At 50.4% G+C, this 18,142-nt stretch overlaps 2 protein-coding genes across 2 annotated transcripts in view; one reads left to right on the top strand and one right to left on the bottom strand.

Annotated features, from left to right (window-relative positions):
- Positions 1-603, bottom strand: part of VSIG10L2 (V-set and immunoglobulin domain containing 10 like 2) — a 53,840-nt gene extending 53,237 nt beyond the window's left edge. The window contains exon 1 of the mRNA XM_083163540.1: positions 473-603. The gene's annotated coding sequence lies outside the window, so the exon portion shown is untranslated. The remainder of the gene's footprint in view (positions 1-472) is intronic.
- Positions 604-16,261: 15,658 nt separating this feature from the next.
- The window catches only part of LOC146043111 (ATP-dependent RNA helicase DDX25-like), a 58,846-nt gene continuing 56,965 nt past the window's right edge, over positions 16,262-18,142 (top strand). Inside the window, exon 1 of the mRNA XM_083163541.1 lies at positions 16,262-16,471. Within this exon, the coding sequence (XP_083019667.1) occupies positions 16,274-16,471 (198 nt within the window). The 5' untranslated portion in view covers positions 16,262-16,273. The remainder of the gene's footprint in view (positions 16,472-18,142) is intronic.

The following is an 18,142-nucleotide window of genomic DNA, read 5'->3' as shown; positions in this document are numbered from 1 at the left end:
GCACTGTGCTCACTGACACATCACTCATCTCCTGATATACTCTGTGCTGCTGGGGACCCTGCTACTCCCACTATATAACTCTCAGTCTGTGACTTTCTGCTGCCCCCATTCCTCTCCTCACATCATGTCACTGCCCCTGTCACATACAGCCCTGTCCTCACTGACACATCACTCATCTCCTGATATACTCTGTGCTGCTGGGGACCCTGCTCCTCCCACTATATAACTCTCAGTCTGTGGCTTCCTGCTGCCCCCATTCCCCTCCTCACATCATGTCACTGCCCCTGTCACATGCAGCCCTGACCTCACTGACACATCACTCATCTCCTGTTATACTCTGTGCTGCTAGGGACCCTGCTCCCCCCACTATATAACCCTCAGTCTGTGGCTTCCTGCTGCCCCCATTCCCCTCCTCACATCATGTCAGGTATCTCCAGGTATAGAACACAAGCAATAACAGATGGCACCTTACCTAGAATAGTGAGGTTAATGTAGACTGTAGACGCGGTGATGACCGGTTCCTCCTTGAATGCTATGCACGTGTACTGTCCCTCTGCTTCCAGCTTTAGCTTGTCTATGACCAGGGTGGTGCCCCTCAGGGTAACGCTTCCCAGGCTTGCCGCCTCTACGTAGACGTGATCTTTCCGAGCCACAGGGAAAAAATCCTCGGTTCCATGTAATAGGACTGTCCAGACGAAAATGTACGAAGTATCGACCTCGCCACAGGGAAGTACCACGGACTGATCCAAAACTCCATTTATTGAATGTAAATTTTTCTGGAGACGACCTGGAAAAAAGCACATAAATCCCATAGAAGGGCTTTTAGTGATGAGCATGTGGACCATTGTCTGAGGCTCTTAGAATCAACCCTGTCTAGACCACATAAGGGTATATTTACTAGGGTGGACGATGGTTTTGCATTTCTGACAGTATCCCGGTTTGCTAAATCTAGACTTTACAATACAACACAACAGCAGAGAGGCTGCTGTCTGTGCTATCCGCCCAATCAGAAGGGGAACCACAGTTATATGGGCTGATGAACTAAGTCTTGGAGTGGTTAAGAGTAGATGCAATGGTTGGGAGTAGATACAGTGGTTGGGAGTAGATGCAGTGGTTGGGAGTAGATGCAGTGGTTGGGAGTAGATGCAGTGGTTGGGAGTAGATACAGTGGTTGGGAGTAGATACAGTGGTTAGGAGTAGATACAGTGGTTAGGAGTAGATGCAGTGGTTGGGAGTAGATGCAGTGGTTGGGAGTAGATGCAGTGGTTGGGAGTAGATGCAGTGGTTGGGAGTAGATGCAGTGGTTGGGAGTAGATGCAGTGGTTGGGAGTAGATACAGTGGTTGGGAGTAGATACAGTGGTTGGGAGTAGATACAGTGGTTGGGAGTAGATACAGTGGTTGGGAGTAGATGCAGTGGTTGGGAGTAGATGCAGTGGTTGGAAGTAGAGGCAGTGGTTGGGAGTAGTTGCAGTGTTTAGCAGAAGATGCTTTGGTTGGGAGTAGATGCAGTGGTTGGGAGTAGATACAGTGATTAGGAGTAGATGCAACGGTTGGGAGTAGATGCAGTGGTTAGGTGTAGATGCAACGGTTGGGAGTAGATGCAGTGGTTGGGAGTAGATGCAGTGGTTAGGTGTAGATGCAACGGTTGGGAGTAGATGCAGTGGTTGGGAGTAGATGCAGTGGTTAGGTGTAGATGCAACGGTTGGGAGTAGATGCAGTGGTTGGGAGTAGATGCAGTGGTTGGGAGTAGATACAGTGGTTGGGAGTAGATGCAGTGGTTGGGAGTAGATGCAGTGGTTGGGAGTAGATGCAGTGGTTGGGAGTAGATGCAGTGGTTGGGAGTAGATACAGTGGTTGGGAGTAGATACAGTGGTTGGGAGTAGATACAGTGGTTGGGAGTAGATGCAGTGGTTGGGAGTAGATGCAGTGGTTGGAAGTAGAGGCAGTGGTTGGGAGTAGTTGCAGTGTTTAGCAGAAGATGCTTTGGTTGGGAGTAGATGCAGTGGTTGGGAGTAGATACAGTGATTAGGAGTAGATGCAACGGTTGGGAGTAGATGCAGTGGTTAGGTGTAGATGCAACGGTTGGGAGTAGATGCAGTGGTTGGGAGTAGATGCAGTGGTTAGGTGTAGATGCAATAGTTCAAAGTAGATACAGCGGTAGGGAGTAGATACAGTAGTTGGGAGTAGAGGCAGTGGTTGGGAGTAGAGGCAGGGGTTAGGAGTAGATACAGTGTTTAGTAGTAGATGCTTTGGATGGGAGTAGATACAGTGGTTAGGAGTAGATGCAGTGTTTAGTAGTAGATGCAGTGGTTGGGAGTAGTTGCAGTGTTTAGCAGTAGATGCTTTGGTTGGGAGTAGATGCAGTGGTTAGGAGCAGATGCAGTATTTAGTAGCAGATGCGGTGGTTAGAGGTAGATGCTTTGGTTGGGAGTAGATGCAGTGTTTAGTAGTAAATGCGGTGGTTAGAGGTAGATGCATTGGTTAGGAGTAGATGCAGTGGTTAGGAGCAGATGCAGTGTTTAGTAGTAGATGCAGTGGTTGGGAGTAGTTGCAGTGTTTAGCAGTAGATGCTTTGGTTGGGAGTAGATGCAGTGGTTAGGAGCAGATGCAGTATTTAGTAGCAGATGCGGTGGTTAGAGGTAGATGCTTTGGTTGGGAGTAGATGCAGTGTTTAGTAGTAAATGCGGTGGTTAGAGGTAGATGCATTGGTTAGGAGTAGATGCAGTGGTTAGGAGCAGATGCAGTGTTTAGTAGTAGATGCGGTGGTTAGAGGTAGATGCTTTGGTTGGGAGTAGATGCAGTGTTTAGTAGCAGATGCGGTGGTTAGAGGTAGATGCATTGGTTAGGAGTAGATGCGGTGGTTAGAGGTAGATGCTTTGGTCGGGAGTAGATGCAGTGGTTAGGAGTAGATGCAGTGGTTAGGAGTAGATGCAGTGGTTAGTAGTATATGTGGTGGTTAGAGGTAGATGCTTTGGTCGGGAGTAGATACAGTGGTTAGGAGTAGATGCAGTGGTTAGAAGTAGATGCAGTGTTTAGTAGTAGATGCGGTGGTTAGAGATAGATGCTTTGGTCGGGAGTAGATACAGTGGTTAGGAGTAGATACAGTGGTTAGGAGTAGATGCAGTGTTTTGTAGTAGATGCGGTGGTTAGTGGTAGATGCGGTGGTTAGAGGTAGATGCGGTGGTTAGAGGTAGATGCAGTGGTTAGAGGTAGATGCAGTGGTTAGTAGTAGATGCGGTGGTTAGAGGTAGATGCAGTGGTTAGAGGTAGATGCAGTGGTTAGAGGTAGATGCGGTGGTTAGAGGTTGATGCGGTGGTTAGAGGTTGATGCGGTGGTTAGAGGTAGATGCGGTGGTTAGAGGTAGATGTATTGGTTAGGAGTAGATTTCTGCTCAATGCTTCAGTGGGGGTGCGAGCAGAAAAACCCGCATCCGCAGCACTAACATCCAGGTACCCAAAAACAACTAAATCCGCTCCCAATAGTCTAATGGGGCCTTTACGCGTAGCGATGTGTGTAGATGAGCGTTCTGAGCGATGCCAGATCATCAGCACACAGTGCTGCACAACGATGTGCCATCGATGTGTGCTGAGCGATCTGTCAGTGCCTGTGTTCTCCAGTAACCGATTAATAACCACCGTGCTGGCTATTAATCACCGGGAGATAGCGGCGGGGCGCGGGGCCATGCATCGCTATGGCCCCTACAGACACAGCGATGTAGGGCCGTTTTCTGAGTGATGCAGTAAAATGAAGTAAAATCGCTCAGAAAATTCCGCATATCGCTACATGTGTAGGGCCCATAAGAATCAGAGCACACACCAAGCTCCTCTACCATAATTCAGCTTCCAATGACAGGATCTCGTCTACATACAGAAGGATGAAGAATACAATGAACGGATTAAGCGCCAATAAACACAGGAATTAGCACGTTTAAAAATACAGTGAAAAATAATCACTAACTACAATTCCATCAGCAATGTTTATGTGGAAATGTATATTATGATGGTGAGTTACTGACAATGTGGGGGTACATCTGGCGTAACAGGCATATCGGTGGCAGAGCAGAGAGCGACACCCCAGGCAGGGAGGAATTGCATTTGGATGATTAGCCACTTGCCTGGCGTGATCGTATGCCAGGCTGGGCTTTCCCTGACATGGTCGCCCACTAGGGACTCTCAGAGGGACCCCTTGCCCCTCATTTTCCTTGTTGCCTCCCCGGTGCTCAGCAGGGCCCTCCACCCCATGGCTGTAGACATTAAAAGAAGCAGCCGCTCCCCATCCTTGGCTGCAGAGAGGAAATGTAATCCTGGGAAATGTAAAGGTGTAATAGTCCGATCATCGGTCAGTGCTCCACTATATCGGTCATCAATAGTCAATCCTGTGGGGTTTTTTAAGTTCACATTTTTTTAAAATAAAATAGCATTGGATACTGTTTATATAACTGTTCTTATCTAATTCATTCATTCACAAAAAAATGACAATTTCCTGGTGACTTTTAGAAGAAACGATATGATCTAGTTACATGGTGATGGTACCAGCGATATTCTGGGTTACTTATCTTCTGACCTCAGATGAGGAGTACTACATACGAAGCAGTCCTTGTCTCACACCCACCGGCTCCATGCCAGCACTTCTCACCGATACAGAGCCAAGGAACGCTGCTGGCTGATTGGGCAATTCAGTATACAAGCCCAGCTGGTGAGCGTGGTAATGCGTGCCAGAATCACAGACCTGTGTAGGCATCGGCAAATTGGCAGTGTTCTGCATTACGGTTATGTGGGGTATTTGCTAGGCAGTCACAGAGTACTGGTACCAGCTGGGCAATCACATAAGTACTGGTACCAGCTGGGCAATCACAGAGTAGTGGTACCAGCTGGGCAATCACAGAGTAGTGGTACCAACTAGGCAATCACAGAGTAGTGGTACCAGCTGGGCAATCTCAGAGTAGTGGTACCAACTGGGCAATCACATAAGTACTGGTACCAGATGGGCAATCACAGAGTAGTGGTACCAGCTGGGCAATCACAGAGTAGTGGTACCAGCTGGGCAATCACATAAGTACTGATACCAGCTGGGCAATCACATTAGTACTGGTACCAGCTGGGCAATCACAGAGTAGTGGTACCAGCTGGGCAATCACAGAGTAGTGGTATCAGCTGGGCAATCACAGAGTAGTGGTATCAGCTGGGTAATCACAGAGTAGTGGTACCAGCTGGGCAATCACAGAAGTACTGGTACCAGCTGGGCAATCACAGAGTAGTGGTACCAGCTGGGCAATCACAGAGTAGTGGTACCAGCTGGGCAATCACAGAGTAGTGGTACCAGCTGGGCAATCACAGAAGTACTGGTACCAGCTGGGCAATCACAGAGTAGTGGTACCAGCTGGGCAATCACAGAGTAGTGGTACCAGCTGGGCAATCACAGAGTAGTGGTACCAGCTGGGCAATCACAGAGTAGTGGTATCAGCTGGGCAATCACATTAGTACTGGTACCAGCTGGGCAATCACAGAGTAGTGGTACCAGCTGGGCAATCACAGAGTAGTGGTACCAGCTGGGCAATCACAGAGTAGTGGTACCAGCTGGGCAATCACAGAGTAGTGGTACCAGCTGGGCAATCACAGAGTAGTGGTACCAGCTGGGTAATCACAGAGTAGTGGTACCAGCTGGGCAATCACAGAGTAGTGGTACCAGCTGGGCAATCACATAAGTACTGGTACCAGCTGGGCAAACACAGAAGCACCAGCTGGGCAATCACAGAGTAGTGGTACCAGCTGGGCAATCACAGAAGGACTGATACCAGCTGGGCAATCACAGAAGGACTGATACCAGCTGGGCAATCACAGAAGGACTGATACCAGCTGGGCAATTACTGAGTAGTGGCACCAGCTGGGCAATCACAGAGTAGTGGCACCAGCTGGGCAATCACAGAGTAGTGGTACCAGCTGGGCAATCACAGAGTAGTGGTACCAGCTGGGCAATCACAGAGTAGTGGTACCAGCTGGGCAATCACAGAAGGACTGATACCAGCTGGGCAATCAGAGTAGTGGTATCAGCTGGGCAATCACAGAAGGACTGATACCAGCTGGGCAATCACATAAGTACTGGTACCAGCTGGGCAAACACAGAAGCACCAGCTGGGCAATCACAGAGTAGTGGTACCAGCTGGGCAATCACAGAGTAGTGGTACCAGCTGGGCAATCACAGAGTAGTGGTACCAGCTGGGCAATCACAGAGTAATGGTACCAGCTGGGCAATCACAGAGTAGTGGTACCAGCTGGGCAATCACAGAGTAGTGGTACCAGCTGGGCAATCACAGAGTAGTGGTACCAGCTGGGCAATCACAGAAGGACTGATACCAGCTGGCAGCAATGACGATACCAGCAGTGGTTTGGGGTGACGACACTGGCATTACACAGCTGAGCATGATAACAATTCCCATAAGAGCCCAGAGTAACTATACTATAGTACTGGATAACTAGTGGGGAGCCCCCAGTGTGTGTGCGTGACCCCCCCCCCCTCCCCAACCCCCCACTTCCGGATGGAGTACTGGCTCCTTACTAGAGTACAGTATAGACTGTAGTATGCCCCCACTATATAAGGGGATCTGGTTTGGAAGCTTTGGAGACAACTACAATAACCAGCAGATACCACATACAGTAGTTTATTACTGTTAGCATTCTGTAGTCACACCATTGCCACATACAGTACATCCTACTTATACAGTATTTTAGGGATCACTATCATTACCCCCAAGAGTGACACCATCACCAGTCAGCGCCCACACACAGGAGTACAGCAGCCCAGCAATGCCCACGTGAATTAGCCAGGCACTGCCCCTATACCAAGTGGCATTACCTACAGCATGGGTCCTCAAACTGCGGCCCTCCAGATGTTGTGAAACTACAAATCCCAGCATGCCTTGCCACCGTTTTAACTCTCCCTTATAGCAAAACTGTGGCAAGGCATGCTGGGATTTGTAGTTTCACAACATCTGGAGGGCCGCAGTTTGAGGACCCATGACCTACAGACTCCGTAGCCATACATTACCATCCTACCGACAATCTCTCCCCACCCATGTGCTGATACGCTGCCCTTATGACATGGGGTGAGAGCTTGTGCACCGGCACTGCAGAATAATGGTACAATAATGGTCTGGGAAGGGCCCCACTCTATAACAGGCCCTGCGGTCTTTACATACAGAATGGCGGTTTCCCACAAATTCAGAGGCTGGGACAGTATGATGTGTAAGGGATCACTCACCGAATGACAAGGACTGCAGAAAGCACAGGACTGCGAGGAGTTTCCTAAGCTTACGATTCCTGGTCAGACCATAATCCATTTCCCCATTTCGCTCGTGGATAGGACCTGTGTATTAGGGTTAGGGCGACACCTCGATGGCTGCAATCACTACTGATGGAATGTGCTCAGACTTTCCATATGTCATTTACTCTAATGCACCCTCCACCTGTCTCACGTTACACCCCCACATGAATTATTCACCTGGCTTCTAGTCCTGTTCACGTTACACACTGTTGTCCTATTTTAATGTATAATGCAGAGACAGCGCTTCCTAACCTGACACCGACATTTACAATTCTTTTCTTTGCCTCGGATATTAATATCTACAATTTAAGTAATTACAGTATGTTGGCGAAGTATTTCCAGTTATCCAGAACGTGAGGAAAGACTGACAGTGACGAGTACAATTATTATTGTCAGAGTGGGGAGACCATACAAACTCCACACAGTTAGGACCATGGAGGGAATCAAACCTGTAGCATCAGTGCTGTTAGGTCAGAACAATACAAGGTGTGAGACTGTGGGACAGAAAAGAGTGTCTTGTGCTGGTGCACCTAAGAAACAAGTTAACTCATAATACGTAACTTTTAATGGTTGCGAAATAAAACCAAAACATATAACAAACACAATTTAAAAAGGGGAAAAGAACCCCTCACTCAGTGTGACCCCCTTTCCCACAATCCCTTTTGTGGTTATCTGTATGTACTGTGCGCAACTTAAATTAGTATAGGGGAATAGACACTGTTCCTCCTGATAATATGATACTCTATTTGCCTTTACAGAGTCCTAGCCGTAAAGCTATTCAGGCTGGACAGATATTTTGGGCCTATGAGTTTGTGCACATCAATGTGTGAGTCAGGGAGAGCCAGACGGCACACAGGCAGTGCCGGCAGGCGCAGAACACGGGTAACAGTCCCGCTTCAGCGCTGCCGCTTACTCCTGGAGCCGCTAGTCCCCCTGTCAGCTTGCCGCTGGTGAACTGAATCGGAGGTGTGCAGGAGTGCACCTACCTCTTTCACCCAGCTAAGCAGGCTGTGAGAACACCGGATCTGGCGTCAGACCGCGTCCCTCACAATTGGTCAAGGTGTTAACCGGAGACCTCACTTTGCACAACAGTACAGATCAAAATACAGTGGTATGTGGGGAAGGGAATCCCCCCGTTTAACACACTGAGTGTGTGATCGGTCAGCGTACGCTTCGCAATAACGCTTCCTCAGGACCCTGAGGATACAAGGTGACACGTCCGCACAGGACAGGAGCATCGCCGCCACCTCTTACCACGGTGAGTGGTGTTCTGGCAAATTCTGAAGAACAAAATATTGGTCAGTGGCTTCACCCACTCCCCTCCTGGCTTCAATCAATGCTATGGAGACGGACCACGATAAAATGGCCGCCCCATAAAGCAGACTGTTCTCTGAAACTGTCTGCGGTATGGGGGCGGCCATTTTATCGTGGTCTGTCTGCATAGACAGGTAAGCATGTGGCAATGGGGGGAGGGGGGAGGGGACACGGGCGGCCGGACGGACAGGCGGAGAGGGTGTGGCGCCCCCCCCCATTAACGGCGGGGGGGTGCCCCAAACAAAGCTACGCCGCTGAGGGGTCGGTAAGCATGCAATTGTGGTATGTAGGCAGGGGGAGGTGTGCAGGTTGGGGGGGGGGGGGGGGGCTCAGGCAAGATGTGGTATGCAGGCGGGTTATGGTGTGCCGGTTTGTGGGGGGGGGGTGTATGCAGGAGGCGGTACACAAACAGGTTATGGTATGTCTGCAGGGGTGGTATGCAGGCAGGGGGTGGTATGCAGATGGGGGGGTGGGGGGGTGGGGGTGGAATGCACCCTCTTCTGCATTTGTTAAACTCCTTGCATATCCGCTCCAATCTGAATCCGGTCCTATATCATACTTCCCAACTTTGATCTATTAGTCGCCAGGACCAATGTGCAACAGCTGGGAGGTAGGCCTATGTTAATGTACCAGGTAACACATACCTCTGTATGAAGGAAACCAATTTATTTCATATCTTTGAATATACTAGGATACTGCCCCCCCCTCCCCCCCCATCTCCCAAGCAGTTGGAGTCACTGCGTATGTAGGCCTAGAGAACACCAATTATAAATACGGAATATTATTAAACAAAAACAGACTGAGCGGATTTACTGCACTCATCTTCTATGTACTATTGTTCCCACCACAAATAGTAGGTATCGCTCACTGGTAGCATTCCGCTGCCTTCCTCCGCCCCCATCCTTCTGTCATGTAAGGTTGACAGATCCGTTTACCTGGGAACTGGATATGTGCTTTAAACAGAGGTCTATAGTGTTGCATCCCAGCAACCAGTCAGCGTAATATTTCAGGGAAAGACAGTAAGCACAAATACAGGATCCGGAAGCCAAAGAACCCCGGCAAAAAGAAACATACCAATATTACATTTATGCTGTTAGTGACCACAGAGTGACAGGACGTACGGCGAGGAATGAAGTAGACGCTGCAACATACTGTATAAGCACTGTGATCACAGAGTGACAGGACGTACACCGGGGAATGAAGTAGACGTTGCAACATACTGTATAAGCACTGTGACCACAGAGTGACAGGAAGTAGGGTGGGGAATGAAGTAGACGCTGCAACATACTGTATAGGCACTGTGACCAGAGTGACAGAATATAGGGCGAGGAATGAAGTACACGCTGCAACATACTGTATAAGCACTGTGACCACAGAGTGACAGGAAGTACGCCGGGGAATGAAGTAGACGTTGCAACATACTGTATAAGCACTGTGACCACAGAGTGACAGAACGTAGGGCGAGGAATGAAGTACACGCTGCAACATACTGTATAATCACTGTGAGCACAGAGTGACACGACGTAGGGTGGGGAATGAAGTAGACGCTGCAACGTACTGTATAAGCATTGTGACCACAGAGTGACAGGACGTAGGGCGGGGAATGAAGTAGATGCTGCAACATACTGTATAAGCACTGTGACCACAGAGTGACAGGATGTAGGGCGGGGAATGAAGTACACGCTGCAACATACTGTATAAAGTACTGTGACCACAGAGTGACAGGACGTAGGCCGGGGAATGAAGTACACGCTGCAACATACTGTATAAAGTATTGTGACCACAGAGTGACAGGACGTAGGGCGGGGAATGGAGTACACGCTGCAACATACTGTATAAGCATTGTGACCACAGAGTGACAGAACGTAGGGCGGGAATGAAGTAGATGCTGCAACATACTGTATAAGCACTGTGACCACAGAGTGACAGGACGTAGGGTGGGGAATGAAGTACACGCTGCAACATACTGTATTAACACTGTGACCACAGAGTGTCAGAACGTAGGGCGGGGAATGAAGTAGACGCTGCAACATACTGTATAAGCATTGTGACCACAGAGTGACAGGACGTACCGCGGGGAATGAAGTAGACGCTGCAAAATACTGTATAAGCACTTTGACCACAGAGTGACAGAACGTTGGGCGGGGAATGAAGTAGACACTGCAACATACTGTATAAGTACTGTAACCACAGAGTGACAGGATGTAGGGCGAGGAATGAAGTAGATGCTGCAACATACTGTATAAGCACTGTGACCACAGAGTGACAGGACGTAGGGCGGGGAATGGAGTAGATGCTGCAACATACTGTGTAAGCACTGTGACCACAGAGTGACAGAACGTAGGGGGAGAATGAAGTAGACGCTGCAACATACTGTATAAGCATTGTGACCACAGAGTGACAGGACGTAGGGTGAGAATGAAGTACAGATGCTGTAACATACTGTATAAAGTCACAAGAATACAAAAGCAATTTAGTAATGGTTATGAGTGCGCCAAACCTGACTGCCGCAACTAATATTCCCTTGGGATACCAGCCCCAAAATTCAACACAAGCAAATACAAAGCGGGAATATACTGATGCGCTGTCAGATAAGCAAATGGGGTGAAATCGTCACTCCTTCCTCCTTGGTTCTGGATTCTGTCCAAGGGTTTGTTTAAGAGTTCATGGATAAGAGAGAAAACAGTAGGTAATCAAACCAAACACGATCTCAACGAATTTTTGTTATAATTAAGTTCTTGGGAGAACACTGACCTGTCCCACAGGCCCTATGTGCCCATAAAGGTATCTTTAAAACACCACGTCTTTCCAACTTCCCATATACTTAATGCTCACCTTCTGGCAATGCCCTATGTACACATAAGGGTATCTTTTCTGTTCTTTGGATGTCCAGTGGGACAGGTCAGTGTTCTCCCAAGAACTTAATTATAACAAAAATTCGTTGAGATCGTGTTTGGTTTGATTACCTACTGTTTTCTCTCTTATCCATGATAAGAGTGACAGAACGTAGGGCGAGGAATGAAGTAGACGCTGCAACATACTGTATAAGCACTGTGACCACAGAGTGACAGGAGGTAGGGCGGGGAATGAAGTAGACGCTGCAACATACTGTATAAGCACTGTGACCACAGAGTGACAGGACGTAGGCCAGGGAATGAAGTAGATGCTGCAACATACTGTATAAAGTATTGTGACCACAGAGTGATAGGACGTAGGGCGGGGAATGAAGTAGATGCTGTAACATACTGTATAAAGTACTGTGATCACAGAGTGACAGGACGTAGGGCGGGGAATGAAGTAGACGCTGCAACATACTGTGTAAGCACTGTGACCACAGAGTGACAGGACGTAGGGCGGGGAATGAAGTAGACGCTGCAACATACTGTATAAAGCACTGTGACCACAGAGTGACAGGACGTAGGGTGGGTAATGAAGTATCCGCTGCAACATACTGTATAAGCATCGTGACCACAGAGTGCCAGAACGTAGGGCGGGAATGAAGTAGACGCTGCAAGATACTGTATAGGCACTGTGACCAGAGTGACAGAACGTTGGGCGAGGAATGAAGTAGATGCTGCAACATACTGTATAAGCACTGTGACCACAGAGTGACAGGATGTAGGGCGGGGAATGGAGTACACGCTGCAACATACTGTATAAGCACTGTGACCACAGAGTGACAGGACGTAGGGTGGGGAATGAAGTAGCCGTGCAACATACTGTATAAAGTATTGTGACCACAGAGTGACAGGACGTAGGGCGGGGAATGAAGTAGACGCTGCAACATACTGTATAAGCACTGTGACCACAGAGTGACAGGTCATATGGCGGGGAATGAAGTAGACGCTGCAACATACTGTATAAGCACTGTGACCACAGAGTGACAGGACGTATGGCGGGGAATGAAGTAGACGCTGCAACATACTGTATAAGCACTGTGACCACAGAGTGACAGGATGTAGGGCGGGGAATGGAGTACACGCTGCAACATACTGTATAAGCACTGTGACCACAGAGTGACAGGATGTAGGGCGGGGAATGGAGTACACGCTGCAACATACTGTATAAGCATCGTGACCACAGAATGACAGAACATAGGGCGGGGAATGAAGTAGACCCTGCAACATACTGTATAAGCACTGTGACCACAGAGTGACAGGACGTATGGCGGGGAATGAAGTACACGCTGCAACATACTGTATAAGCACTGTGACCACAGAGTGACAGGATGTAGGGCGGGGAATGGAGTACACGCTGCAACATACTGTATAAGCACTATGACCACAGAGTGACAGGACGTACTGCAAGGAATGGAGTACACGCTGCAACATACTGTATAAGCACTGTGACCACAGAGTGACAGAACGTAGGGCGGGGAATGAAGTACACGCTGCAACATACTGTATAAACACTGTGACCACAGAGTGACAGGATGTAGGGCGGGGAATGGAGTACACGCTGCAACATACTGTATAAGCACTGTGACCACAGAGTGACAGGATGTAGGGCGGGGAATGGAGTACACGCTGCAACATACTGTATAAGCATCGTGACCACAGAATGACAGAACATAGGGCGGGGAATGAAGTAGACCCTGCAACATACTGTATAAGCACTGTGACCACAGAGTGACAGGACGTATGGCGGGGAATGAAGTACACGCTGCAACATACTGTATAAGCACTGTGACCACAGAGTGACAGGATGTAGGGCGGGGAATGGAGTACACGCTGCAACATACTGTATAAGCACTGTGATCACAGAGTGACAGGATGTAGGGCGGGGAATGGAGTACACGCTGCAACATACTGTATAAGCACTATGACCACAGAGTGACAGGACGTACTGCAAGGAATGGAGTACACGCTGCAACATACTGTATAAGCATCGTGACCACAGAATGACAGAACATAGGGCGGGGAATGAAGTAGACCCTGCAACATACTGTATAAGCACTGTGACCACAGAGTGACAGGACGTATGGCGGGGAATGAAGTACACGCTGCAACATACTGTATAAGCACTGTGACCACAGAGTGACAGGATGTAGGGCGGGGAATGGAGTACACGCTGCAACATACTGTATAAGCACTATGACCACAGAGTGACAGGACGTACTGCAAGGAATGGAGTACACGCTGCAACATACTGTATAAGCACTATGACCACAGAGTGACAGGACGTAGGACGGGGAATGGAGTACACGCTGCAACATACTGTATAAGCACTGTGACCACAGAGTGACAGAACGTAGGGCGGGGAATGAAGTACACGCTGCAACATACTGTATAAACACTGTGACCACAGAGTGACAGAACGTAGGACGGGGAATGGAGTACACGCTGCAACATACTGTATAAACACTGTGACCACAGAGTGACAGAGTAGGGCCGGGAATGAAGTATCTGCTGCAATTCTGCTGTGTATAGAGTCACCTCTTGAGGGAACGGACCCTTTGTACAGACCTTGCAGTTTTATTCAATCAGAACAAATGTACAGGAAGCTGCCAGGAAAAAATAATGTGGTGTGGTACAAGGGGGCGGGGGTGGACGGGTGGGGGTGGATCTTGTGAGCACAGTTTCTGACTGACCACTCTCTTTTTACCCTGGGAGTGCCAGCCATTCCCCGCCACACACAGGGCAGTGCCAGCCATTCCCTACACACACATGGCAGTGCCAGCCATTCCCCGCAACACACAGCAATGTCAGCCATTCCCTACACACACACAGCAATGTCAGACATTCCCTACACACACAGGGCAGTGCCATCCATTCCCCTCCACACATGGCAGTGCCAGCCATTCCCCGCCACACACAGGGCAGTGCCAGCCATTCCCCTCCACACATGGCAGTGCCATCCATTCCCCGCCACACACAGGGCAGTGCCAGCCATTCCCCGCCACACACAGGGCAGTGCCAGCCATTCCCCTCCACACATGGCAGTGCCATCCATTCCCCGCCACACACAGGGCAGTGCCATCCATTCCCCGCCACACACAGGGCAGTGCCATCCATTCCCCTCACACACAGCAATGTCAGCCATTCCCTACACACACAGGGCAGTGCCAGCCATTCCCTACACACACAGGGCAGTGCCAGCCATTCCCCGACACACACAGGGCAGTGCCAGCCATTCCCCGCCACACACAGGGCAGTGCCATCCATTCCCCGCCACACACAGGGCAGTGCCAGCCATTCCCCTCACACACACAGGGCAGTGCCAGCCATTCCCCTCCACACATGGCAGTGCCAGCCATTCCCCGTCACACACAGGGCAGTGCCATCCATTCCCCGCCACACACAGGGCAGTGCCAGCCATTCCCCTCCAAACATGGCAGTGCCAACCAATCCCTACACACACAGGGCAGTGCCAGCCATTCCCTATATGCACAGGACAGTGCTACCCATTCCCTCCACACACAGGGCAGTGCCACCCATTCCCTCCACACAGGTTAGTGCCACCCATTCCCTCCACGTACAGGTTAGTGCCAACCATTCTCTACACACACAAGGCAGTGCCACACATTCCCTCCACACAGGGCAGTGCCACCCATTCCCTCCACGCACAGGTTAGTGCCAACCATTCTCTACACACACAGGGCAGTGCCACCCATTCCCTCCACACAGGGCAGTGCCACCCATTCCCTCCACGCACAGGTTAGTGCCACCCATTCCCTACACACACAGGGCAGTGCCACCCATTCCCTCCACGCACAGGGCAGTGCCAGCCATTCCCTACATGCACAGGTCTGTGCCAGCCATTCACTCCACGCACAGGGCAGTGCCACCCATTCCCTACACACACAGGCTAGTGCCTCCCATTCCCTACACACACAGGGCAGTGACAGCTTTCCCCACACACAGGGCAGTGCCAGATATTCCCCACATACACAGGGCAGTGCCAGCCATTCCCCTCCACACACAGGTTAGTGCCACCCATTCCCTACACACACAGGGCAGTGCCAGCCATTCCCCCAACACACAGGGCAGTGCCAGCTATTCCCCACACACACAGGGCAGTGCCAGCCATTCCCCACACACACAGGGCAGTGCCAGCTATTCCCCACACACACAGATTAGTGCCACCCATTCCCCACACACACAGGGCAGTGCCAGCCATTCCCCTCCACACAGGGCAGTGCCAGCTATTCCCTACACACACACACAGGGCAGTGCGAGCCATTCCCCCCACACACAGGGCAGTGCCAGCTATTCCCCACACACACAGATTAGTGCAACCCATTCCCCCCCCCACACACACACACACACACACACACACACACACACACACACACACACACACACACACACACACACACACAGGGCAGTGCCAGCTATTCCCTACACACACACAGGGCAGTGCGAGCCATTCCCCCCACACACAGGGCAGTGCCAGATATTCCCCACACACACAGGGCAGTGCCAGCTATTCCCCACACACACAGGTTAGTCCACCCGTTCCCCACACACACAGGGCAGTGCCAGCTATCCCCCACACACACAGGGCAGTGCCCCACACTACCACCAGTAGGCCCCCTCCTCAGCTGGCACTGATATCTGCCATGGTACAGCGCCACCGCCCGGCCGCACCCCGTACTTCAGTCTCTCGCTCTGTCCGGAGCATGTTAGACGGGTGGAATGACGTCACCCACCCTGCGCAGACGATGTCGGGGGCGGAGTCAGCGTCGCCGATGCCCCGCCCAGGCGCTGACGGAGTACGGTGCTCGCTGTTGCTGTGAGAGACGCGGCGGAGCCATGTTGCGAGGACGCGGGGGAATGAGGCGCGGAAGCGGTGACGGGCTGGACGCTATTGTGTGTGCAGCCCCCACGGCCAATGTAACTATCATACATCTCTATATGGTTCCCTCACCCGCTGCTCGTGGCGCGCTATTTCCAGCAACATAGGCCACACGGCACGCTGTAATGTAATGGATGCACCCAAGGGGTCCCGCGTGTAGCCGCCGTCACTATAGTCCATCACTGTGTAATATATAATGCACCACACTCTGCTGCACCTGTGTACTGTATACCACGTGTGTACTATCCCCCCAGCCCATCTGGGCCTCATGTCCATCACTGTGTAATATATAATGCACCACACTCTGCTGCACCTGTGTACTGTATACCACGTGTGTACTATCCCCCCCAGCCCCTCTGTGCCTCATGTCCATCACTGTGTAATATATACTGCACCACACTCTACTGCACCACACTCTGCTGCACCTGTGTACTGTATACCACGTGTGTACTATCCCCCCAGCCCCTCTGTGCCTCATGCCCTCACTGTGTAATATATAATGCACCACACTCTGCTGCACCTGTGTACTGTATACCATGTGTGTACTATCCCCCCAGCCCCTCTGTGCCTCATGTCCATCACTGTGTAATATATACTGCACCACACTCTGCTGCACCTGTGTACTGTATACCACGTGTGTACTATCCCCCCAGCCCCTCTGTGCCTCATGTCCATCACTGTGTAATATATACTGCACCACACTCTACTGCACCACACTCTGCTGCACCTGTGTACTGTATACCACGTGTGTACTATCCCCCCAGCCCCTCTGTGCCTCATGTCCATCACTGTGTAATATATACTGCACCACACTCTGCTGCACCTGTGTACTGTATACCACGTGTGTACTATCACCCCCAGCCCATCTGTGCCTCATGTCCATCACTGTGTAATATATACTGCACCACACTCTGCTGCACCTGTGTACTGTATACCACGTGTGTACTATCACCCCCAGCCCATCTGTGCCTCATGTCCTCACTGTGTAATATATAATGCACCACACTCTGCTGCACCTGTGTACTGTATACCACGTGTGTACTATCACCCCCAGCCCATCTGTGCCTCATGTCCTCACTGTGTAATATATAATGCACCACACCCTGCTGCACCTGTGTACTGTATACCATGTATGTACTATCCCCCCCAGCCCCTCTGTGCCTCATGTCCATCACTGTGTAATATATAATGCACCACACTCTGCTGCACCTGTGTACTGTATACCATGTGTGTACTATCACCCCAGCCCATCTGTGCCTCATGTCCATCACTGTGTAATATATAATGCACCACACTCTGCTGCACCTGTGTACTGTATACCACGTGTGTACTATCACCCCAGCCCCTCTGTGCCTCATGTCCATCACTGTGTAATATATAATGCACCACACCCTGCTGCACCTGTGTACTGTATACCACGTGTGTACTATCCCCCCAGCACCTCTGTGCCTCATGTCCATCACTGTGTAATATATAATGCACCACACTCTGCTGCACCTGTGTACTGTATACCACGTGTGTACTATCCCCCCAGCCCCTCTGTGCCTCATGTCCATCACTGTGTAATATATAATGCACCACACCCTGCTGCACCTGTGTACTGTATACCACGTATGTACTATCACCCCTAGCCCCTCTGTGCCTCATGTCCATCACTGTGTAATATATAATGCACCACACCCTGCTGCACCTGTGTACTGTATACCACG

The sequence above is a fragment of the Crinia signifera genome, chromosome 19 (assembly GCF_055691185.1).
Source record: "Crinia signifera chromosome 19, ASM5569118v1, whole genome shotgun sequence".
Lineage (NCBI taxonomy): Eukaryota > Metazoa > Chordata > Amphibia > Anura > Myobatrachidae > Crinia > Crinia signifera.
This window is presented reverse-complemented; position numbering and strand designations above follow the sequence as displayed.